This window comes from Squalius cephalus, assembly GCF_949319135.1.
Source record: "Squalius cephalus genome assembly, chromosome: 4".
Classification (NCBI taxonomy): domain Eukaryota; kingdom Metazoa; phylum Chordata; class Actinopteri; order Cypriniformes; family Leuciscidae; genus Squalius; species Squalius cephalus.
This window is the reverse complement of record NC_137125.1, coordinates 3,315,074-3,340,257: the sequence shown is the minus strand read 5'-3', so window position 1 is coordinate 3,340,257 and position 25,184 is coordinate 3,315,074. Positions and strand designations below refer to the sequence as shown.

The 25,184-nt window shown below is 43.3% G+C and overlaps 1 protein-coding gene across 1 annotated transcript in view; it reads right to left on the bottom strand.

Annotated features, from left to right (window-relative positions):
• Positions 1 to 25,184, bottom strand: part of LOC307157224 (uncharacterized protein) — a 90,884-nt gene that overhangs the window by 53,268 nt on the left and 12,432 nt on the right. Inside the window, exon 5 of the mRNA XM_079869067.1 lies at positions 23,369 to 25,093. Within this exon, the coding sequence (XP_079725193.1) occupies positions 23,369 to 25,093 (1,725 nt within the window). The remainder of the gene's footprint in view (positions 1 to 23,368; positions 25,094 to 25,184) is intronic.

The following is a 25,184-nucleotide window of genomic DNA, read 5'->3' as shown; positions in this document are numbered from 1 at the left end:
TTTCTATAACCACTATCTTCCTTGGTAGGGTTTCGCTCACTTGAAAAGCATGGAAGTGATCATGGAAACACGTTTTATGCTCAATCAAAACAAAAATAATTTACCATTGTGTAAAATGAGTGCGGTTATTTTGCTGAAAAGTGGCATGTTTTCATCAGTACCTGTGCAAACAAAGAGTCCAACACGATACACAACACCACAACATTTTACCCACTTTGTCAGATTGACAGTGGCTTGTAATTCAGCTTGGAGATATGCAGTTAAATCTTCTGAAAATTCAAGTGTCTCAAGTGAACACATTTTGACTGGACCAGACTCAACTGCTTTTAAAGACAAGCATTCCCAATGAAATGCTACTGCAAACTGGTGTTTATTTGCAAGCGATACAAACTCCTCTTCCGACGAAGACATAAACGTCACCAAGGATGCACCTCCGCACTTCGCCGGTCCCACGGTCATCCCTCCTACGCCGGTCGCCGCACTTGAGCCCCCGGCTTCTCCTCGCGGCCATACACCAGCCCGAACAACCCGGAGCTCAACAAGACGCCAAGACCAGTCTTCGCCGCCCCCGGCAAGACAACCTTCTTCTTCTCCAGCTTCCTCCTACCGCTCGGCAGTCCCGACGATCCCACCTATCGGGAAATGGACCGTAGCTGGACTAAAACAAGCACTGGGGAATTCAAACATACAGGTTTCGCGAAAAATGTCAAAGGCGGAACTGTATGATCTGTACGTTTCCTTACAGTCAACGCCCAAGACGACCCACAGGCAGAGCAAAGCCCGCAGGGCCCAAAAATCGCCTGCCCAGTCACTACTGTCGTCTTCCCGCACAGGATCCGGATCGCTTCGCCCATCAAGACGCAGCAGGGTCATTATACGAAAACGTGCCATTTCCCACTTTTAAAGTTTGATTTTCAAAGTACTGTTTTGAAAATCTTTAAGCCCCTTTTGGGATGAAGTAGATCCTTACCTCTCAGGAAAATGTACCGTGCCATCTCAGGCTATCTTTTTTTTTTTTTTTTTTTCATATAACCAACGTAAATGCGTGTGTTTGGTCAACCCTGTTACCGACATATTAATTACTTTTTGAAAAGGTTTTAAATACATATATAGAACAAATCTGATATTCTGTGAAAGATAAACCCCCCCTTATTACATTAAGAGTGTTTGTGAATTGAGAATATTGAAAGTTTTATTGTTTTTAGTGGATGAATACGTTCATTTCCAAATGACACTCTCCCAGCATCTTCTGTTTTAAGAAAAATATGGAAACAAAAATAAAACACCTCAATTCAATTTTGAATGGATTATTAGCCTCTCTTACTAAACATTTACAATTAGTTGATTACATTTTTATTTTCATTTTTTAAATGATATTAGAATATTATACAAGTAACAGGGTTGACACATCAGTAACAGGGTTGACAACAGTTACCGTATTGGTTATACTGCTTGTTTGAGTTACAGTTATGGGTGTAATGGAGTCTTAATTGGACATTCATAAACATTTAATTCAACATGACTAATCAGCATATTTTGGAGACAGCGCTACTGAGATATTTTAGCATAAAAATGATGAAAAATGATGATGATTCTGCGGATGTAAATGTAAACCAATTGTTTTATTAAAAAGTTAACATTACATTACAATTAAATGACCAATTGAACATGTTTGGCCTTAACAGAATAAGCAAAAACCACTAACGATCACTTCCTTTCTCATTCATTCATGTTTTATTATTAATAACTTAACTGAAGTCAACTGAAATCTGCGCGGATTATCAACAATACGACACATTTATAGGACATAAAGGGTCTCTGCGGCAAAAGTGAAAGTACCAGCGGCCAGTGGGTGAAATGTTTCGAAATGTCTCTTTGAAAAGCAAAGCACCCGTTTCAATAAAAGGATATATTAGTTTATATAGCTTACTTTTACATTTTCGCTGCTATTCTAAAATTATTTTCGCCATCACCTTAAACAAGCAGCAGCTGCTTGAATCCCAGTGCAGGAGCTGTAACTGTTAGGTTACCACAGAAACATAAGTGGTCAGTTGATTGCTGTGGTGACTCGTGACACTCGCGAACAGCACTGAACACGCACGTCTTAATTTTTTTATCGTTTGTTGGTAAAGGGTGAGAGACCTTGCGAGCCACATGATTTTTGCCTAAGAGCCAGGTGTGGCTCGCGAGCCAGGTTCCCAATCACTGGTGTACACACGAACACGAACTGCCGTGAGACTGGGCTGGTATCGTCCATCGGCACAACCCTACTGTGTAAGGACATCAGGAATAAAACTGTAGACCTGCACAAGGCTGGGATGGGCTACAGGACAATAGGCAAGCAGCTTGGTGAGAAGGCAACAACTGTTGGCGCAATTATTAGAAAATGGAAGAAGTTCAAGATGACGGTCAATCTCCCTCGGTCTGGAGCACCATGCAAGATCTCACCTCGTGGGGCATCAATGATCATGAGGAAGGTGAGGGATCAGCCCAGAACTACACGGCAGGACCTGGTCAATGACCTGAAGAGAGCTGGGACCACAGTCTCAAAGAAAACCATTAGTAACACACTACGCCATCATGGATTAAAATCCTGCAGCACACACAAGGTCCCCCTGCTCAAGCCAGCGCATGTCCAGGCCCGTCTGAAGTTTGCCAATGACCATCTGGATTATCCAGAGGAGGAATGGGAGAAGGTCATGTGGTCTGATGAGACAAAAATAGAGCTTTTTGGTCTAAACTCCACCCGCCGTGCTTGGAGGAAGTAGAAGGATGAGTACAACCCCAAGAACACCATCCCAACCATGAAGCATGGAGGTGGAAACATCATTCTTTGGGGATGCTTTTCTGCAAAGGGGACAGGACGACTTCACCGTATTTAGGGGAGGATGGATGGGGCCATGTCTCGCGAGATCTTGGCCAACAACCTCCTTCCCTCAGTAAGAGCATTGAAGATGGGTCGTAGCTGGGTCTTCCAGCATGACAATGACCCGAAACACATAGCCAGGGCACCTAAGGAGTGGCTCCGTAAGAAGCATCTCAAGGTCCTGGAGTGGTCTAGCCAGTCTCCAGACCTGAACCCAATAGAAAATCTTTGGAGGGAGCTGAAAGTCCGTATTGCCCAGCGACAGCCCCGAAACCTGAAGGATCTGGAGAAGGTCTGTATGGAGGAGTGGGCCAGAATCCTGCAGTGTGTGCAAAACCTGGTCAAGAACTACAGGAAACGTTTGATCTCTGTAATTGCAAACAAAGGTTTCTGTACCAAAAATTAAGTTCTGCTTTTCTGATGTGTCAAATACTTATGTCATGCAATAAAATGCAAATAAACTACTTAAAAATCATACAATGTGATTTTCTGGATTTTTGTTTTAGATTCCGTCACTCACAGTTGAAGAGTACAATTACAGACTTCTACATGCTTTGTAAGTGGGAAAACCTGCAAAATCGGCAGTGTATCAAATACTTGTTCTCCCCACTGTATATTATGTAAATACTATTAGTAAGAAAAGTACATCTGTGAAAATTCTCAGTCATCCAGGTCACAGTTATCCAAGAAGGGTTGGCTCAGGGGTGACAACCCCACAGAGGTTAAATACCTGGCACTCCCCATCAGTCATTTAGAACTGAAGAAACTCCTTGGATGAGAGACAAAACATCTTCAAATATGAAAGTACCAAGTCCAGTTGCCCTTGATTTAACCCTTCTTGGGTATACAACATGGGTAAGACACGCAAAACCATACTTTCGTCAACCCTGTTATCCTGGAATGGTAACAGGGTTGACGGTAACAGGGTTGACGAAAAATGTTATTGGTGGCCATTACTAGCCATGAGGTATAGGTAATGACACCACATTATGTGCCTTAATGAAAGGCTTAAATGTTGTTATATATGTACATTTTTAAATATGTACAAATAACTTTTTAACGTATGCTTTTCTGGTAACAGGGCTGACACAATGAGCGTGTCCCTGTCTTTCAGACATTACATAAACTCAAAGAAAATTCATTAAAAGAAGAGAACACTTGTCTTCTACCATCAACATCATGAAAGGCAGATGATGTCACTTCCTAGAACTGATGCAACTTTGGGAACAGTCCATTATCTTTAAAGAGGTGTTTTCATAAAAAGTAACAGGGTTGACGAGAACCTAGGGACCCGACTAAATTGTGTTTTTTTTTTATTTGACACATGTTAAGAATAAAATCCATTCATGACTAATGAACTGACACTTAAGGCTTTATACAAGTATATGTTTTTTTTATGATAGTTTGACTTTTATGGCCTCGATAGCAAGTAGAAGTAGAAAAATCATACTGAGGGACAGGCCATTTTCAACATTTCTGCAAGATGCTTATGATTATGATACATATTATGGAAACTAAATTATAAAATATTTAATTTATTTTATGGTTTATTAAGATTTACAGAGCTTTTTTTTCCTGAGGGACACAAAATGGCACGTTTTCATATAATGACCCAGCAACAGGCCTTCAGCGAGCCTGGGCCGCGCACCAGATTCCGCCATGGCACTCCCACTTCTCGATGAGGCCCAGCCCTCCACCATGGCTTCTGCTGCCACAGCGCAGCATATAGCCGGGCCCAGCGGCCTCCCTACAACCACTCAGTTTTTTACTCCTGCTGTTTATAACCCTTTTCCTTTTCAGTGGCCTTCAGCTCCTGTCGCAGACACTAGCGCGAGGCTATCGCCGCTAGCAGCGCAGGCGCAACCATTTCAACAGTCTCATACAACAGGTTACAACCCCGCCCACTTTCAGTGGCCTGCAGCTCCAGTAGCTCAGACAAGCACGGGCCTGCCTCCGATTACAGCTCAAGCCCATATTTCAGCACATAATCCTTCAATTCCTTTATATCATGCAACTAACTTTCCTTTTCAAGTCACAGCAGGTCATCCAAGCGTGAGGCCGCCGCCGACATTCGCAGACCCGGCTTATACCCTTCCCAGCTCTATGTTACAACAAAAATCACCTTATTCTTTGTTCACAGCAACACCGATGCCCGTGCCATCCAACGCAGTCGCCATGGAACCACCACCAGTATCCCAAAGCATCCGCGCACAAATCCTCTCAGGTGCGGACGTAGACCTTTCTTCTCTTCTCTCTCTTGTAACCGCACTGGCATTAGTAGTACATTTAACATTTAGCTCAAATGATCTATAGGGAATTTTAGCAATTAATCATGAATATGATTAATATTTTGCATTTTACAGTTACATTAATTTATTCGAAGTTGAAAATAGATCGATTTGTATATCTGAATAATCAATCACAACTAATTATAATTCATCATTCATATACTAATAATTCTATTTCAGATCGATTATGAGATAACCCTTAATGGAAATGAATAATCATCAAACGGGAAAACTTTGTCCAGCAAAACGGCCGTAAGATTAACTTAACAATTTCCCAACAAAAATTATCTCTTTCTTATAATTTGAAGAAAGCTATTTTCTGGCCATAAAAACAACTCTCCTGTTCTTATAAGATTAGGTTACTTAAAGTAATAGGCCGGGAGCCAGGTCCACTCCTCAGGATGTTTTTTGCTACCTTTTTTTCACTATTATTTCCTATTATCTTATACCTTGGGCCATCACAAGTTGATAATGACCACCCCCAACTCGGCCCCGTTTGGTCTCAGGGGCCAAAAACACCCTTTTTGGGGAAAAGCTTTTGGCGGAATGATGTAATTGTGAATATAAAGGTACTGCAGCTACATAAATGGCCATATAACCCTAAAATTTTGCATGGTGTATCCTGACACATAGGGGAAACTAGCAGAAAAAAGATTCTGGGCATTGCTGCCTTTTTTCTGTCAAAGATCACCCTCAACATACCCCAAAAGACTAAAAAATGGCTGTCCGCCTGACAAATTGTCATCAAAAGTGATCATTTTCAAGCATTTTATTATATATATCACTGCCTCAAATGTACATGAAAAACGTCCCAAGTTTATAAGCTTCAATTTAAGTCCAAGATGACCTTTCTATCTAGAGGATTATAGCTGGTATAACCAAAGTTCTCCACTGTACCTCAAATCGGAGAAAACAGAAATTTCAAGCATTACCATTCCATATTGGATTAAGCATATTTTTTACATATGAACAATGTCTTAAACAAGAGTTGAGACTTGACTTATGAGCTATACTATATGAAATGAAATTGCATGAAAAGTGAGCAATGTTATGCCCCTAGGTCAGGGCTATTCAATTAGCTTCATTCGAGGGCCGGATTATTAAATCGAAATGTTGAGGAGGGCCGGTGGGTTTAGCTTATTTATTGAAACATTATTTATGACTTATTGAAACATAACAGTATCAATAAATAAGCTAAAGTAAACCTAAAAAAAGTATTGTATTTACTTGGAAATGTGGTACCCAACAGTATGCAGATTTATGAGTATTTAATAAATAACTTATTTACAGCTATGTACAAAAATATGAATTATACAAGATCATAGCTATTGGTAAGAATTATTTTATTTATAACTATTATAGGCTTAAATGAAAATATTCTAACAGTGAGACTTGATAACCACAGATAAAACCATACATGGTTACTCACTCACTACCACTGTATAACAAAATGCCTAAACAGGTAAAAACTATACACAAAATGAATTGTATATTCCTCTACCAACCTAATTAATCTACTGCAATATAGGCCTAAATGACTATAAGTTAGTATTCAGTATAAATATTCCACATTTCTGAAACATAGGACGTGCGTACGCACAGAAATATTCGGATTTATAAAACTGTGCGCACGCACATTCTACGCAGTTTTCCCTTAATAAATCACAATCAATTCTAAATGTAGCGCAGCTTTTGCGGCTTCATGTCACGCCCATAGTTGCCCATAAATAGTCCGTGAAACGCCCACAAGTTAATATTCATCGATTGCGAAATCATGGCAAACACAGAGGAAAACCAAGAAACGTAACTTCACTCACGCGTCAGCCATTGTGCGTCATTACGCATTGTGATGGCATCATGGCATTTTATTACCATCCATTTGATTGCATCTGACAAGCTACAGATGTGTTATGAGGATGAATTGCATAACATGCTAATATTATTGCAGAACATATTTATATCTTTTTGCAAATATGTATTAATTTGCATTTCTGTTGTAATCTTTGTTTGATTTTGTTTGTTTTACACTGCAGATCGATCAAACGGGTGTTCGTGTAGGCTGTTAATTGTAAGACTTGCTTTGTGAAGTCTTCATGTTATTTATGAGAAGCAGTATTGCCATTTCTTTTACACAACGGTCTACATTTTCACACACTTTCACGTGTTTCTTCCATCTGCCGATGGTGTCGCCATTTCTCATTTCACCCGTTTTTGTGCGTACGCCTGGGTCAGAGTTTGCGTGAAGGACCGCACATTTTCCCGTCAAGTTTGCTTTTTATTAATACCAATTATTGCGTAGAGAGCGGCGTACGCCTTCTTTTGTGCATACGCAACGTTTATAAATGAGGCCCCAGAACCGGGAGTAAATGCAACTCCTTTAAGCTTGCGTTCTGTTATCCACTGGGCGGTGCTGCGTAGTTCAAAGTAAACTTAACTGCGAGTTGAACTGAAACTAAACTGAAAACAGCGCTATTTGTTCTATATTTGTTGTTACTGACCGAGAAACAACTTCAGATGATTCAGTGACAGAGCGGTCCGAACGAATCTGAATCATTTCAGACCATTATGCAAGCGCATTTAGCCAATTCATGGAAAGGAAATAATTGAACCAAAGATCGAACAAAAGATTCGCACCATTCACAAATGATTGGTATCGCTGGTTCAGTCGACAGAAATATGGGACACACATAATAACTGCTGAAATATTCGGACTGAAAACGTTTCTCAGGTTAGTCGGAGCGTTCATGGTATGCACAGTGCGTATAGGCGTACAGCTGCACGCGCCACTACGGCCACTCGCATATCTAACCAAATGTAGCCACACTGCCAGGAAAAGAGGCGGAGGGAGGCTGGAGTGCCTTTGGAACAGATAGAGATGATTGGCGGGCCGTATGTGGCCCACAGGCTGCCAATTGAATAGCCCTGCCCTAGGTGGACTGGGGTCAGGGTGCAACATAGGGTACATTCACACAAAATCAAGTCCACAAAGTCCTCACAACACAAGGAATAAAGATGACCCTAGTGTGCTGTCTGTTATCAAAAAGCCAACCTTCAATAGAGTAAACGTTAGTAACCTTCTGGGGCCGTATTCACAAAGCATTTTATCTTACCACTAGGAGTACTCCTAAATCGCACTAAAAGATTTTAGCTAGGAGTTTTCTCTTAAAAGTTATTCACAACGCCTTTCAGACCTACTCTTAGTAAAGAAAAATGACAACTCCTAAACTAAGAGTGAGTCTTCGTTGCTATGGATGACGTCATTACTCATGCACGAGCTGGACTGAAGTGACCACCTTGATTGGCTGATGATTGTAACGCGGGAATGATTCCAAACACCTCCCCTACGATGATGAGTGACAGGTCTGAGAATGCGTGCGCTACACAAGTAGTGCGAAGGACGGAAGATGATGAATAACTGAATAAATAGCCTAAATGAATAAAGAGTAAGGCAAAAAAAAAAAAAGCCTAGTAGCCTAATGAAACTATGGATTGATGCAATATCTTTGCAACATTATTGATTAATCTGTCACTATATGCCTCTGCCTACGTTTGCAAAGAGAAGAACATTTTAATTTGATTCACAATCAAACGTTACGATTAGTTTACATGCAATGAATGATCCCTAGTTATGCCTACAATGCAAAATTGTTCCCTCGCGATTGGAAGCTCCTGTAGCCGCCGCATACGCATTTCAAAACATCGCAACGTGAAATGGTCTTAGTGAGTTAGGAGTCCTCTCGACTTCTTTTAAGCTGTCCCAGGCTTAGGTGCTACTTTTAGGGCTAAAATGCTTCGTGAATTACTCTTAATCAAAAATATTAGGAGTCCTAAAGTTACGAGTGACACGCCCATTATTTTTTAGGAGTTGCTCCTAAATTCGCCAGTTAGGAGCTACTTTTAGCCTTAAAATTCTTTGTGAATACGGCCCCTGTACAGGTAAACATTGTTTACAACCAAATGGTGAAACGTCTCGGTTACATATGGTAACCCTCGTTCCCTGAGGGAGGGAACGGAGACGTACGTTGTGACCGACTGATAGGAATCTCGCTAGAGAGGCCAATCTACTTTGAGTAAAACTAAAATGAGCCAATACACATTGGCATGCAGTCATTTGCATCAACTGTTAAGCCTTGCAGCGCAGGTATATAATGAGCAGCAGTTGCGAGGTGAGCTCCTTTTTTGCTGAGGAGCCAAGCCTGGTAAGCTGGCCGCCCCGTGGGCAGCAGCAGATGTGATGATGGGATGTACGTCTCCGTTCCCTCCCTCAGGGAACGAGGGTTACCATATGTAACCAAGACGTTCCCTTATCGGTCGGTCACTCGTGACGTATATCTTGACCGACTGATAGGAATCCCTACCAAAGCGCCACAGCTGCTGCACCCCATCCAGCGCCCGGTGTAAGCCTGTACCCCTTCTTGCCTGGACGGACGATAGGAAAGGGCTTACACAGAGCGTATCCATCACTGTTGTTCCATGTTAACCCATACAGTGAGATTATTGGATAACACTGGGAAAGCGTGCCCATTCTATGGAAGGGGAACGCTGCGGAAGTCACTTTCTTCAAGGGAGTTATGTGGAAAAATACATATGGACTAGTCCGAAGGTTGTACTGCATATGAATATTGGGTAAATTAGCCCAAGGGAAAGACACGGGGCTTCGATTAGAAGCAGCCATGGAAGTATACACATATGGAACCCAGCCTAACACCTGATCTCTGAAGGGAGTGGTAGGAACCTTGGGCACATAGCCAGGCCGGGGTCTCAGTACAACATGGTTGTCACCGGCCCGAACTCTAGGCACGATTTGTCGGCCGACAAAATGCTTGCAGGCCCCCTACCCTCTTGATAGAGGCCAGTGCAATCAGCAGCAAAATCTTCAAAGAGAGAAGCTTTAAGTCTGCTAACTTCAAAGGCTCAAAGGGAGCATCCTGAAGAGCTTGAAGCACCAGGGAAAGGTCCCAAGAGGGTATGGAGGGGGGACGAGGAGGGTTTAACCTTCTCGCCCCCCTATGGAACCTGACGACCAGTTTGTGCTTTCCATAGATGGCACATAGATGGCAACTGATTTGCCATCTATGTGGTCGTGATAAGCTGAAATGGCAGCAGCATGTACTTTGAGGGTGGATAGAGCCTTCGTTCCAACCCTTGCTGCAAAAAGGAAAGCACGGACCCTATTGAACATCTTCGGGGGTCCTCTCGGCGAGAAGAAAACCACTTGACGAACAGGTTCCACTTCAAGGCACACGTCTCGTGGACGGCGCCCGTGCAGAAGTGATGGTGTTAAGTATCTCTGGGGGTAAGTCACCTAGAACCAGAGATTGAGTTTCCAGAGGTCCGGACGCGGGTGCCATAGGGTGCCCTGTCTCTGAGTCAGAAGATCCTTCCTCAGAGGAATGGGAGGGACTGTCACAAGGAGCATGATTTCTGGGAACCAGGTCCGGGTGGGCCTATAGGGGGCCACCAGAAGGACCTGCTCCTCGTCCTCCCTGACTTTGCACAGGGTCCTACCTTTGAAGGTGTTCAAGCAGTTTAGCACCGAGTTTAGCACTGAGCACGTTTGCTCTGTGAGGCGTGCTGTCTGTGCAACCGAATCCAACTCCATACCGAGAAAAGAGATCCTCTGCATGGGGGCGAGTTTGCTCTTCTCCCAATTGGCCGGAAGACGCAACTGGCTGAGGTGCCTGAGCACGAGGTCCCTGTGTTCGCATAACTGGTCTCGAGAGTGTGCTAATATGAGTCAGTCGTCGAAATGGTTCAGGATGTGCACGCCCTGTTCTCTCATGGAAACAAGGGTCCCCTCCGTGACTTTTGTGAAGACAGGAACAGCCCGAAGGGCAGGACCTTGTACTGATAAGCTCGACCCTCGTACGCAAAGTGCAGAAATGGCCTGTGTCGAGAAGAATCAAGACATGAAAGTACGCGTCCTTCAGGTCGATCGCTGCAAACCAATCTTGGGGACGGATGCATTCGAAAATGTGTTTCTGCATGAGCATTTTGAACCCACCACATTTCTTGGGTGCAATAAAGTAGGGACTGTAGTGCCCTGACCTCATATTGTCTGGAGGGACTGGCTCTATCGCGTCCTAGTAGGACTGCGATCTCTGCTTGCAAGACATGGGCATCAGCTGCTCTCACTGTAGTGGAGTGAATGGCCCGATCCATCTCCGGGTCGCCCGTCCTAGGGCTGCTTGCTCTTGGCTTTACCGCCCTGCTTGGCAGGGGCCTGGACGGGTGGGGGGGGGGCCTGCCTGCGACTGGCTCCTTGGCTCTGCTTAGGTGGAGGCTGCTGCTGCGGCGCGGGAGCGAGGGCAGACACAGAAGGCCGCCCGGTGACGAGCAGACTGAGGGGCTGCGGGCAATGGGCTGGAGGCAGCAGCTGACCGCCGCGGCAGGATGTGCTTGATGGTCTCAGTCTGCTTTTCAGCCAGTTTCTGCTGGGCAAAGTTCTCGACCACGTTGCCTTTGAGTGCTCTCAAGCGCACCTTACCAGCTGTGAGAACAGCTTTTGTTTTCTCAAGTCAAAACAAAAGCAAAAAGAAAAGAAAGAGAGAGAAAAAAGACCGCTCGCGCTGCTGTGCTGTCACCCGCACCAGTGTGGAGAGGTCCGAAGAAGAAGAAGCTCGCTCAGTTTCACATTCTCCTTGAAGGTATGTAGAACACATCGAAGTGCTTGGCTCCAAAAACTGATGAAATCCATACAAATATAGATGAAGATGAGGAAAATGATGATTAAGAGTTTATATTCTACACTAATACAACACACTAACATGACCAGTCGTCAAAGTACAGCATGGATAAGCAGCAAAAAGATCTAAGAACCAAATAAATGTTTTCTATTTTATGTTTGAGCTGTATTTTAGTTTTGCAATTTGGCTGTAAAGAATGTTTACCTGTACAGAAGGTTACTAACGTTTACTCTTTTGAAGGTTGTTTTTTTTTGATAACAGACTACACACTAGAGTCATCTTTATTCCTTGTGTTGCGAGGACTTTGTGGACTTATGGAACCCATAAGGAATGGTAATGCTTGAAATTTCTGTTTTCTCCGATTTGAGGTACAGTGGAGAACTTTGGTTATACCAGCTATAATCCTCTAGATAGAAAGGTCATCTTGGACTTAAATTGAAGCTTATAAACTTGGGAAGTTTTTCATGTACATTTGAGGCAGTGATATATATAATAAAATGCTTGAAAATGATCACTTTTGATGACAATTTGTCAGGCGGACAGCCATTTTTTAGTCTTTTGGGGTATGTTGAGGGTGATATTTGACAGAAAAAAGGCAGCAATGCCCAGAATCTTTTTTCTGCTAGTTTCCCCTATGTGTCAGGATACACCATGCAAAATTTTAGGGTTATATGGCCATTTATGTAGCTGCAGTACCTTTATATTCACAATTACATCATTCCACCAAAAGCTTTTCCCAAAAAGGGTGTTTTTTGGCCCCTGAGACCAAACGGGGCCGAGTTGGGGGTGGTCATTATCAACTTGTGATGGCCCAAGGTATAAGATAATAGGAAATAATAGTGAAAAAAAGGTAGCAAAAACATCCTGAGGAGTGGACCTGGCTCCCGGCCTATAACAAATCAGCTTTGTAGCTTAAGATCGAAAACATCTCATTGACTTTAGTTATGAGCAGGCAGACAGAATCAATCAAGTATATATGGAATTTTAATAATTGGACTAATACATTGAACTAAGGAATACAAAATACTACAATTTACACGAGTAAATATGTATGTACAGGACACGTAAACAAAATACAAGACTAAACGAATAACAGATGAGAGAGGGAGAGGATGAAAGGGAGAAAGTGAAACTAAAGTTCAGGATGAGAGAGATCACCGAGATGATCTCAGCATGGCAAAATCACAGGCAATGTAACCTTTTGAGAGACAGCAAGGAATCAAATCACATTAGAAGTTCAATAAACTTATCTTGCAAAATGGTTCTCTTTGTTGCTGAAGAACGCCGAGTTTGTGCGTGTGTCCTAAGAGCAGCGTGCGTGTGTTTCTTTAAGAAAGCAGGGCTTGCTTCGGTGCGCGCGTGCTGTGTCTTCCATGCGAGCGCGAGCGCGGGAGGTTCAAAGAGTCTCTTTCTTTGAGGTGAAGTTGCCGGGAATGATTCAGGCTAAGTTCATTCAGCTCGTGAATGAACAGAGGCGAATAGGAAAACGAAACTAGACTATAGAAAAACATAAAAAGAAATAAAAGAGAAGAAAAGAGAAGCAGGCCGAAGCCGGTCCGGACTTGGGTTTCCAAAGTTTTTGAGGAGGGAGAAGAGAGAGAGGAAACTGAAGGTTTAGGCTTTTATCAGTGTCCCGTGTACCGTCCCCTTTTTCGTGGTCGACGAATCCTCTTAGAGCATTCCGAGCAGAAGATTTTCTTGTGTGTTAATGTAGCCCGACCCTCGTGTGGAATCACGAGGGGGCAAAGTATGATATTATGCTCAGGGAATTAAAAACGCATGGAACCATAACGTTTATCACAGTCTCTTATCAAAAATCTTCTTCGTCATGCAGAGGAGATCAAAACAATACTAAGGACGTATATTGACAAAGATAGCAACATAGAGATACATTCTTTTGTTGAACAAAGGCACTTAAAGATTACATTACTGTAATTCAAAAACACAACTATTCTAATATCACACTGGTGAACATGCAAATCACCTGGAACACTCTTTGTACATTTTTAATAGTTAGTAAAATTAAATTTTACTAGTGGAAGTCCATATATGTCAATGTGTGTGTGTATCTGTGAGGTCGGCATCTGTTGCATCTCGTGGTGCATACCACGTGAGGGGTTGGGGGCTATTTGAGAATGTGTTACTCGGCAAAAACAAAGGTAGTTCTCTGGGCAGACTAACTTGACAGCCTGAGGCGTCATATAATTTTGCTGAGAGAAGCAAGATAGTCCTAGTTGTCCCAAAACAACTGAATGGGGTAAGTCTTGCAATTTTCCTTCAGTACACAAAGAACAAACGTTAGACACAGTAAGGGAATTGTGGTCGCAGCACGTGATAGTATGAGAAACAAACAGGGGCCTGTTCGTTGATTTCATTAGGTCGGGTAAAACATTAACCAGGGCCTGCTTGTAGAGACTTGTGTCAGAAAGCTAGTCAATTAGGGCTTTCTGAATATGAACGTGTAGTGTTCATATTTAGTCAGCATGAGAAGAACAATCATGATTCGCTACTTCAGAACATCTGACCGGACAGACGGTCAGTGTCGTTACACTCTACTCCCCTCAGCCGAACCTGACCGCCAAATAGATTGCGGGGATTTCTCGGTCACCCTGAAAAACACAAACACTCACTCATCTCGCGTTCTTTCATTTTCCGAATTTTCAATTGCTTTTTCCCGTTACACTGAAATAATCTGTTCAGCTTTCCCCCACAGGCGGCGTGAACTGAATGATTACCAAGCAATCATAGCCGAACTCGCGCTGTCCTATGGGGGCGGCCATTTCTACACTTACCACAAACTTTTTTCAGCCAAAAGTGCCGTGAGAGTCGCACAGTGGAACCAGTGCACATACTGGGGCGCTCTCGACCAGGATCTCCACAGCAGGGTGTTTCTAGGTTGCAAGAACATCACTTGCGCGGTCTGCAGGTCAGTAGCGCACACGACCGCGTTGTGCCCGCAGGTTAACCCTTCCTCTCTTCCCTACCCGGGAACAAGCAACGCTAAATCCACCAGCTATGTACCGCGTGCTGCAACCACCAGTGCAATACAGGACTCTGCTTTTGATGAAAGCAGGCAGCCTTGTAACCATTTCAACGCGGGTAAATGTCAAAGACCGCGCTGCCGGTTTATGAACATCTGCAGCTTTTGTGGCGGCGCCCATGCTCGCATTGTATGTCCAGTCTTTAAGTCTGTGAATAAAAAATCAAAAAATTATTGGGAGACTCCTATGAATGTTTCGCGCATGCACTTCGAACTAGCTCATCACCCGGATGCCGAATTTACTGATTATCTGCTGTCAGGTTTAAAGAACGGCTTTAAACCCGGCTTAGAATGCCCGCTTTCCCAAAACATCATATGTAATAATCTCCAATCCGCCCTTTTAGAACCTGAAGTTGTAGATAAACTGATCAAAAAAGAAGTTGAGTCAGGCTTCATGATCGGTCCGTTTGACAATCCTCCATTTAAACTGTTTCGTATCAGCCCCATCGGAGTGGCTACAAGGAAATTCTCGGGCAAAAAACGCATAATTCCCCGTTCCCAAGCATAAATAGCTTGATCCCCCTCGGTGAATTTTCGCTCAAATACCACGACATAGATCAGGCTATAGACATGATCAAAATCGCAGGTCGGGGTGCTTGGCTCGCAAAACTTGACGTCACATCTGCTTTCAAAATAATGCCTATCCATCCAGGTTCATGGCACCTATTTGGAGTGCGCTGGCTTGGAAAATATTATTTCGCAGTACGTCTAACATTCGGATGCAAAAGCAGCCCGAAAATATTTGACATACTATCAGAAGCCGTTTGCTGGATCTTGTCGAACAACTACGCCATTCCTTACCTCATTCACCTACTAGATAATTTTCTAATAATCTCGCCTCCCGATGCTATCCCAGCCCCGCACCTCCTCACGGTACAAAACGTTTTCTCTGAGCTAGGAATTCCTATCGCACAGGAAAAAACCATGGGCCCTGCAACATCTATCGAGTTCCTAGGAATTAATTTGGATTCAGACAAATTCCAAGCATCCCTCCCCAAAGAAAAAATCGACCGAATAATCCTCGTCTCTTCTACTTTCCTTGAAAAATCTAATTTTTCAAAACGCGAATTCCTGTCCCTGCTCGGACATCTAAACTTCGCAATGCGTATTATCCCACAGGGCCGCCCCTTCATCTCGCATCTCCTCTCACTCGCGTCCTCCGTCCACTCGCTAGAAGACCGCATTTCCATAACTCAAGCATGTCGCGACGAACTCAGGCTATGGTTAACATATCTAAAACAGTGGAACGGCCTATCCTTTTTCTACAACAACCTTGTTTCATTCCCCACCGACATCCAATTGTTCACAGACGCCGCCCCCTCAATAGGGTTCGGGGGATTTTATCAAGGTCGTTGGTTCGCGGCTCCGTGGCCACCACAGCTCCATGGCCACCACAGCTCCAGGACATATCTCAATCCTCAGCTCTATTTGAGCTTTACCCTCTCGTAGTAGCAGCTTTCCTGTGGGGGAAAGAATGGGCCGCTTGTAGCGTTTTAATGCATTGCGACAATGACGCAACAGTGCATTGCACTCTTTGTCTCGTTTTCTGTTTCAGAGATTCAGGATGCTGGCTCCAGAGGCGGATCAATTCCCAACTCCAGTTCCTCGCTATTCAGAACTAATATTCCCGTAACCCACCCGTTAAATACTCTGCTGGAAGCATCACTCGACACTATCCTCCAAGCAGTATCTCCCAGGACCCTTCAATCTGACGTTACTGCTTGGAGATGTTTCAAAACATTCCATGTCTCTTATAACTTGCCTTTCCCTGATTTTTCTCTTCTTTCAATCACCTCTTTTATCTCCTACCTTAACATCATTAAGGGTCTACAAGTCGGGTCCATCAAAGGTTATTTGAGCGGCATCCAGTTTTTCCATAAATTGATGTACGGCGCTCCTTCCACGGAGATAAACAATTCACAAACCTCCCTCCTGATTAAAGGGATTCAAAGATCCCAGCCCACCCGCCCCGACGCTAGACAACCCATAACGCTAGACATTCTCACCAAATGTATTCTGGCCCTCCGTACAGGCTACCAGCCCCTCGGTTCCGCTCGCACACTCGATGCTATGTTTATCCTAGCCTTTTTTGGTTTTCTCAGATGCTCGGAACTCGCCATTACTTCTAAATTCGACCCAAAAAAATCCACCCCACCATCTCAGACTTATCAGTACTAGACGGCGAAACCATTTCATATCTGATTAAACAAAGCAAAACTGACCAAACCAAAAAAGGTCATTTCATCTACATTTTTAACCTCGCTTCGCCAATCCAACCATACCAGTCAATTCTGGCTTATCTGCAATGGAGAAGTTCCCAGGCTAAATCTCCCCTGGAACCCCTGTTTCTAGACGAATCCAAAAAACCCGTGACACGTTTTTGGTTTCAGAAACACCTCAAATCTGTTCTCCAACAGTCAGGCATTCCAGCAAAGAATTTTCAAGTCACTCATTCCGCATCGGGGCAGCAACTTCAGCAGCCCAAAAAGGCCTCTCCCAACAGCAGATTCAAGCCCTTGGTAGATGGTCCTCCGATGCTTTCCAAAGCTACATCAGGACCAACCGGTTCAACATTAAAAAAGCTCACCAAACCCTCATCGAATAAAAAAAAAAAAACTCCTCTTTCCTGTCTCCTCTTTCTGTCCAGCGAGCATTGGTCTCACAGCGGACGGAGTGAGAACTCTCCCAGTAGAGCACTTACGTTTTCTCTTTCATCCAGCGATGCAGTGTGAGAAAATCTCCTGGGCAAGCACTCATTTTCCTGTTTCCTCTTTCCGTCCAGCGAGCATGGTCTCCCTGTGGACGGAGTGAGAACCTTCCCGGTAGAGCACTTACGTTTTCTCCTTCATCCAGCGAGCAGTTGGTCTCACTGCGGAAGCAGTGTGAGGAAATCTCTTGTGCAAGCACTCACTTTTCCTCCTTTCTTTTTCCTCCTTTCTGTTTTCTCTCTGTCCAGTGAGCATTTGGGCTTAGCGGAAAAGCACAATCCTCCCGATCGGTCACTGTAAACTACAACCGCTCCTCGTTCGCAGACCACAGGGGCCGTCAGTCCAGGCGGTGAGCCATCATTACGGGCCTCCCCGGTCAAGCATCCAGGCCCCTTCTTGAGATGCCAGCCCGCCAACCTCGGCACTCATTTGGGGGGGTCTTAGTCCGGTGGCTGTCCTCTGCTTTAGCCTTTGGGGGGAGTACTCTGGGTTCGGGCCGAACTCCGAGCTCGGAGCCCTCCCTCCGGACAGCACGCCAAATACGCATTAAACTTTACCCCTTCAAATTATATGTAAGTGTGAACTCGTGAAATGATGTTTTATTAACAAGGTTCGGGAGGAGCACGTTCAGATAATTAACACAAGTGGAGAGCACTCAGCAATCATGGTAAGAGGTATATATACTCAGCAGTCTCACCTCATTCCATTGACAGTTTTTTGCAGCATCCCTCCACCACCCCTTCTCCACACTTCTAGTCCTAAACACTTACATACGGGGGGAGTACTCTGGGTTCGGGCCGAACTCCGAACTCCGAGCCCTCCCTCCGGACAGCACGCCAAATACGCATTAAACTTTACCCCTTCAAATTATATGTAAGTGTGAACTCGTGAAATATCTATAAAACAAAACAAACAGTCTTAAATGTCCTACCATCACCAGTGTGGATGAAAAAACACACATGGTCGTTGCAAGTTCTGGAAAGAAATCCTCATCCACCTCTATGCCCTGGTCATCTGTGACTTTCAATGTTGTGTTCTCTGGTATCAGAAACTTTTGCTGGACTACACCATAGCATCAACAACATGTTATTCAAAAAACAAAATACTATTACTGTACTCTTTATTAACTGGATACTAAACATATAACTCACCTGCATTGAGAAAATCTGAGAAACAAACTTCTTCGCACTTTTTAATGGTCACGAATCTAAAACGCTTATTACAATTCAAACCGTTGCAGGCCAAACGTTACACTTTCACGGCTCAAATATCTTATTATCCAGGGTAACGTTAGACATTGCAGTTAGGACGTCTGTAAAACAGGCTATATGACAGCTATGGCTGTATAAAGTGTATTAACGTTAGCTGCTACCTCGTCAGCATTAACGTATGGAAGCTCAACAGAAGGTTTCCTGAGTTGAGTCACTACTTCAATTTGACGGCAAAAAAACGTACACGCAGTACAGAGAGCTTTTCCCTCACCACTAAACGAGCTGCTTTAGTAAGGTTCCGTGAAAATGTTTCAGGTTTTATTTTCCTTTTACGCCCTGAAGAAGATATCACGAGTTCATTCATTGAAATTATCCATCCTCGATCACTTTTAGTCAGCTTTGACGAAACTCCTCTTAGCCAGCGCGTCTTTTCAAAGTGACATTTGACCTGAATACTGCGCGCTGAGTCGCTAAAACGGACTTATCGTGTTGTGTTCACCAACAAGGGTGCGAGTGCTTGTCTGTTTCTGCTGTAAAACATGAACTCGCGATGCCTTGACAGCTGACAATACCGGCTTTTGCGAAAAAACAACAACTGGTTTAGGGTTTAGTCAGTCTTGTGAGGCGTCTTTTTCACATGAGGAGATTAACGTTACACACCGGCAGGCGGTTGGTGAGTATACGAAAATGTGCGCTTTGGCGGAAGGATGGACAAAACGAATGGGCCGCCGATGTACGAGTTTTATGGGCCGTTAAGACAAAAAAGACATAAAAAATAGCCTATTAGATGTATCGGCCCAAAAAGCACGTCGGCCCACCGGGAATCTCCTAGCCTACATGCGTGGATGTCACACTTTAAATCCCACCTGATGCCTTTGACCATCCACTTATTTAGCTGCTGGCGCATCAATTGACATGCCATCTCCTTTTCCCTCTTTCTTTTTCTATTTTTAGTCCCGACAGCTTTTTTGCTTTATCCATCTTTTTCGACTCGTACCTGCTTGCTCAGCGCAGAAAAAATGGGGGTGCCCCCACCTGCTCGCGATATTATTTTGTTAATAAATACGTTTTTACATACCTCACGGCGGATCCATTAGGCCTTGTGCTGCACCATGGTCGTGACTCGATCGTGTGGCGCACTTCTTAATATTTAACTCCAGATGTAGTGTTAAAACACGCTTCTGAACACAATTGAATAAACTCCAAAATACAACACAAACAGGGAGTATCCCATAACACAAACTGTATTCAGAGTTAAAAAATAAACTCCAAAAATCTAACTCTTTCGCACTTTTTTGCCTAACTCGGGATTTTTCAACTCCAGAAATTTGCTGTGCATTAAATACACCTGGATTAAAATATGTTTAACAAATCCTACTTCTACATGATTTATAAATGATTGATGTGAAACTACTGTGAAACTAAATGAAGCTGATCTTCATCAACACAAACAGAGCTTGAGAAAAGCAGAGATACACACCGTCACACACACTGATGTCTATATGAGGATTTATTACACAGTTATTCTGACATGATATTTCACTGACAGAAGTTCAGCTGTGTTATTAATGTAATAAAGAGACAATAAGAGACTCTAGAACATCATCTCACTGTCACTGATTTATCATGCAGCTCAAAGCATTATGGGTAGAAGCTCTCATCAGGCTATTCTCATTCATCAACACAGATTCACTGATGATCCAGGATAAACCCTAAACCCTGGATAGAGTGGCTGAGTGAATGTGGTCTGGACTGTGTGTATGAGGCTCATTGTGTCTCCGCTGACGCTGTAGAAGGACAGAGTTCCTGCACTGTGATCCACATACACTCCTGTTCTCCTGCTGATGGGCTTTACAGGGAGTTTAGTCTCTATGTCATTGTGCCAGAATGAGTAACAGGAGGAAGAGCAGTCCAAACTCCAGGACTGATCATTAGATCCAAACTTACACTCATTTATTCGTCCCTTCCTGCTGATGCTCATATATGACACTGATATAGACACAGCATCAATCCCACTCCATTCAATCTCCCAGTAAGAGTGTTGTTCACTCATACTCTCTCTACACAACACCTGCTCCCACGCATCAAATCTGCCTGGATGATCAGGATACGACTGAAGCTCTGGGAAAGTGTTAGTAATCACTCTGTTCCCCTCAGACAGGTGGAGGTATTTATTCACTGTGTTCAGATCCAGAGTGAGGCGATGGGAATCTGATGGAGAGAAAACATACCAGAATCAGGAGTTATGAATCTGATCTTTTAATGTAGCTGAACTCTTCATGTTCAGTATATCAGCAGTGTCTCAGTGCAGTTTAATCATCATTCACATGATCAACTCTAAACTCTTCTGTCATGTTGTCTTTCAGCGTCTACAGGAAGAACATGAACACACTCTGTGAGTTTCTCTGCTTGTTTTCTGACTTACAATATAGGAAGTCACTCCTGGTCTTGGGATCAGTGGCTGTGGAAATCAACAGACATGAAGAGTGTGATTATCAAGTCAAGAGAAAGTGATCCTGCATTTATTAACACATGCAGAAATCCTCCAACACAGAAGATATTTAGAGATGTCTCTGCTGTTTACAGAGCCCAGAACCTGACACAGCCACTGTTGAGGGTTTGATATTATTGACATGTCACCATATTTGATTTGGCTTCTGCAGACATGAACTGAGCACAGATTTGATTTGAAAGAGAATAGGACTTAAATTTCACTTTGCTCATCATACAAAGTAATCATATCGCTTTATAAGACTTGGATGAAACCTCACCCTCCTTATTAGTCTTTTTCAAAGAGACATCAATAGATCAATAAATGTCTCATGCTCAATAATTGAATTAGCCTGTATTATAATTCTACTGCTTATTAGAATTTCTGTGAATACATGGAAGCCACATTTTATTAATAAGTTAAATCATAAAAATGCATCATTGATGTTTGGATTTAAATGCTGATTTCACTTAAATTCTTAAAGGGGTGGTGTGTATGTGTGTGTAACGATCACCAGCTGGCGTGCCTCTGAGAGTCACCAGAGGGCACTCCACACCAGACTGATCACATCACAAACTCAACTTCCCATCATGCCGCTTACCTGGGACTGATTGCACATACAACTGCAGCTCATCCACACTCATCTCATCCACCTGCAGCTCATTCACATACACCCATATAAACCTCTGTCACTCTTCAGTTCACTGCGAAGTATTGCATTGCCCCGGCGTACAATTTCTGAGCGTTTTCCCCGTGTTTGCTGAACGATCTCTGACCTTGGATTGTTTATATCGACTACTGATTCTTCTGCTGCCTACCTCGACTCGGACTGTTATATCGACCTCTGATTGTTCTGCTGCCTGTCTCGACCCGGATTGTTCTTTGGGACTGTGATTCCTGCCGCCTGCCTCGACCCTTGCCTGTTATCGACTTCTGCTTTGTGATTACCTCCGTTGTTCTGTCTGCCCCTGATTTACCCTGCCTGTTAAATATTCTAATAAAGCTGCAAATGGATCTTACTGCGTCCTCCACTTCGTAACAGTGTGTATGTGTTTCCAGGACCACAGAAAGATCCTAAAAAGGAACTCAGCAATTTTAGATCATACGATTTTCTTGTGGTGGGAGCTCTGGAAGTCAAAAGTGACTCAACATCCTCAGTTTAGAGATCAGAATCTATGAGCTGTTACCTTTCAGGGATAAGACCCAAAGTTTCCAATTCTCCAGCCAGAAAGTAAATTGCCCTCTGGAAGAGCAGTTTGGTTTCTGCCCAGAAACCAAGTGTGTATGTGAAGGTTTAGCTCAAAATACCCCACAGATATTCTTATATAGCATGTTAAAATTGACCCTTTTTGAGGGTGAGCAAAAACACACTGTTTTTTGTGTCTGTCCCTTTAAATGCAAATGAGCTGCTGCTCCCGGCACAGGGGGCGGAGCTCAAGTGTGTCCTTTTACCTCACACACACATGCATGGAAAATTTCAAAAACTTTTAGCCTTTTATGTTCAAACCGGAGTCAGACAATGATGTCAGAGAGTCTCAAGAAGAAGTGAAAACATGTAGAAGCAACAGGACATTTCTGAATGTTAGTTGGTGAATTTTTGTAGCTGATGTGGAGTTATCTTCTAGTCATTTCATACTCTTCTAGTATGAAATGCCATCATACAGTGGGTTTAAGTGTCAACAGTTTTTGTGTGTTAAGTTGATTATTTTTGTGTTTTGTTTATTATTGTTATTTTTTTTTATTTTATGTCAGTTTTAAATGTCATATTGGATTTCATACAGAGAAATGTAAGTTTTACTTGTTCAAGGTATGATTAAGTACACTAGCCTATATTAGACATCAAATACATAATATACTCTGTTCATGTTGTTACAAATAGTCCTTAAAGTTGCAAAGGAAATAAAACTTTCATATATATACACTCAAATGGGAAACACTTTACAACGTTACACGTTTATTAATAGCCACACCTGTTAGGAAATATTGTTAACAATACAAACATTGACTGTGTGAATGAAGCTAATTATATATTTGAAAAAAATATATTAATGCAAAAATGTTTTGCATATAACTCTCACCTGAAGACTGAATGGGGCCGATAGTGTCACTGGCTTCACTCACTCCCACTTTACCCACTATCCTGTAGCGGATCGAGTACTGCTTTCCAAACTCCAATCCAGTCAGATTAAAGACTTCCTCAGCGGTGTTTTTGATAATCCACTGTTCCTCAGTGCCAGAATCTGCTTTCTCCTGCTGGTACTCCACTCTGTACCTCACAGTTTCTCCAGTTGGGGACTTCTGCAGTTTCAGGGTCACACCGTGCTCCAGGACCTTCATCACTTTTGGTGGAAGAGGCTTCGACACGGGCTGGAACTGTGTGTCTGTCAGCTTCCCTGATTCATACAGATAGATAGAGGAGCCAGGATTGGAGGGATCGGAGATGGCAGAAATAATGAATCGATATCTCTTTTCATCTTTATTAGCCTCTGAAAAACTTCTGAAAAGAGATAAGTTCTTTCTCATCTTTGAGATGACACCAGGATCGGTGAACCACTTTCTGACAGATGCTAACGTGCTAGAATTGTGTTTCATTCCCACATCTAGCTCTTTGAACTCATCAGAATCCAGAAACATCTTCAGGGTTGAGAGATACGGGTCTTCATACTTCAGAGATGTGAAGGTCAAGCACACCACAACATCAATATCAGGATTAAAGAGGATGGTGTTGAGATGGTTTGAGTCTTCAGTATGGATTCCCTTCAGTGTCTCGGTGTGAGAACTCAAGAGGTTAAGTTCAGCCTTTGCATGACCTAACCACTGGTAAAGCATGTCGGCATTAAAGGGGGAGCTGTGGTGGATCTTTAGGATGTCTTCCAATGACTTTTGCTCCATCTCTCCTCCTCGAATAGCAGGCAAGACCTTGGCCACTTCTTTCAGGAGCACCGTTTCGTAAATGCTAAATGAGCTCTGAAATAAACGGAGCCTCTCTTTGATGTCTTCCAATACATTTACCAGAGTTTTTCTGGAGAGGTCGTTGCATGTCCTCTGTACTTCTCCCAGCCCCTCTATTATATCTTCAGTGTTGGAAACCAGACGTGTGGTGATTTCTCTCTCCAACTGAGCAGCTTTTGTATCCAGTAGAGAAAGAGGATAGAGCCAGACTTTTATTGGAACTGCATTCTGTGGATTCTCCTTCAGTATAGTGGGGAGCTTCTTGTACACCTCTAGGGCCTCCATGTAAGTGGTGGGGTTCTGCTCAAGGCGGACGTCACCATAAAATGTGCAGGCGATATTCTCAGCCACTTTCTTTTGAGTATCTGTCATTTGTACAGCTCCTTGTCCCTCAATGGAAAATAGTGGAATATTCTTGACCATGACATTCAGTCTTCCCTCAATCTCCTGCTTTTCTTCGTCTTCTGTAAATGTCCGATCAAACACCATGAAGGCCTGAGCTCCGTATAGTACACCTGTGACCACATGAGTTGCAGTTTTCTGGTCAAAGACCTGAGGGTAGGTGATCTGACCCAGATGGCTCATAGTGAGCTGGTCGAATCTTGTGCGTTCGCTGTAATACATTGTAACTCTGGACTGTTGGTTTGAGGATTTGGTGTCACGCAGGAACTTGGCAGATCCTTCCACCTCCACCAGCCCGCCTAAGAAGCTGGCCTTCAGGGAAGCACTCACATCCAGGAGACTGGACTTACTAGAGAGAGAGTCAGAGCTACTGAACTTCAAATCTGTCCTTGGCTGTGGATGACTGTCCAAATCTTCTCTCAATGATTTCTTATCCCACAGAGTGACACCTGAAATGAGAAATTACTTTTTAAGTTATGTACGAGTAAGTGATGTACTGTTGAAGAAACATGCAGGTTTTATAGTGTTGTTACACAAGGA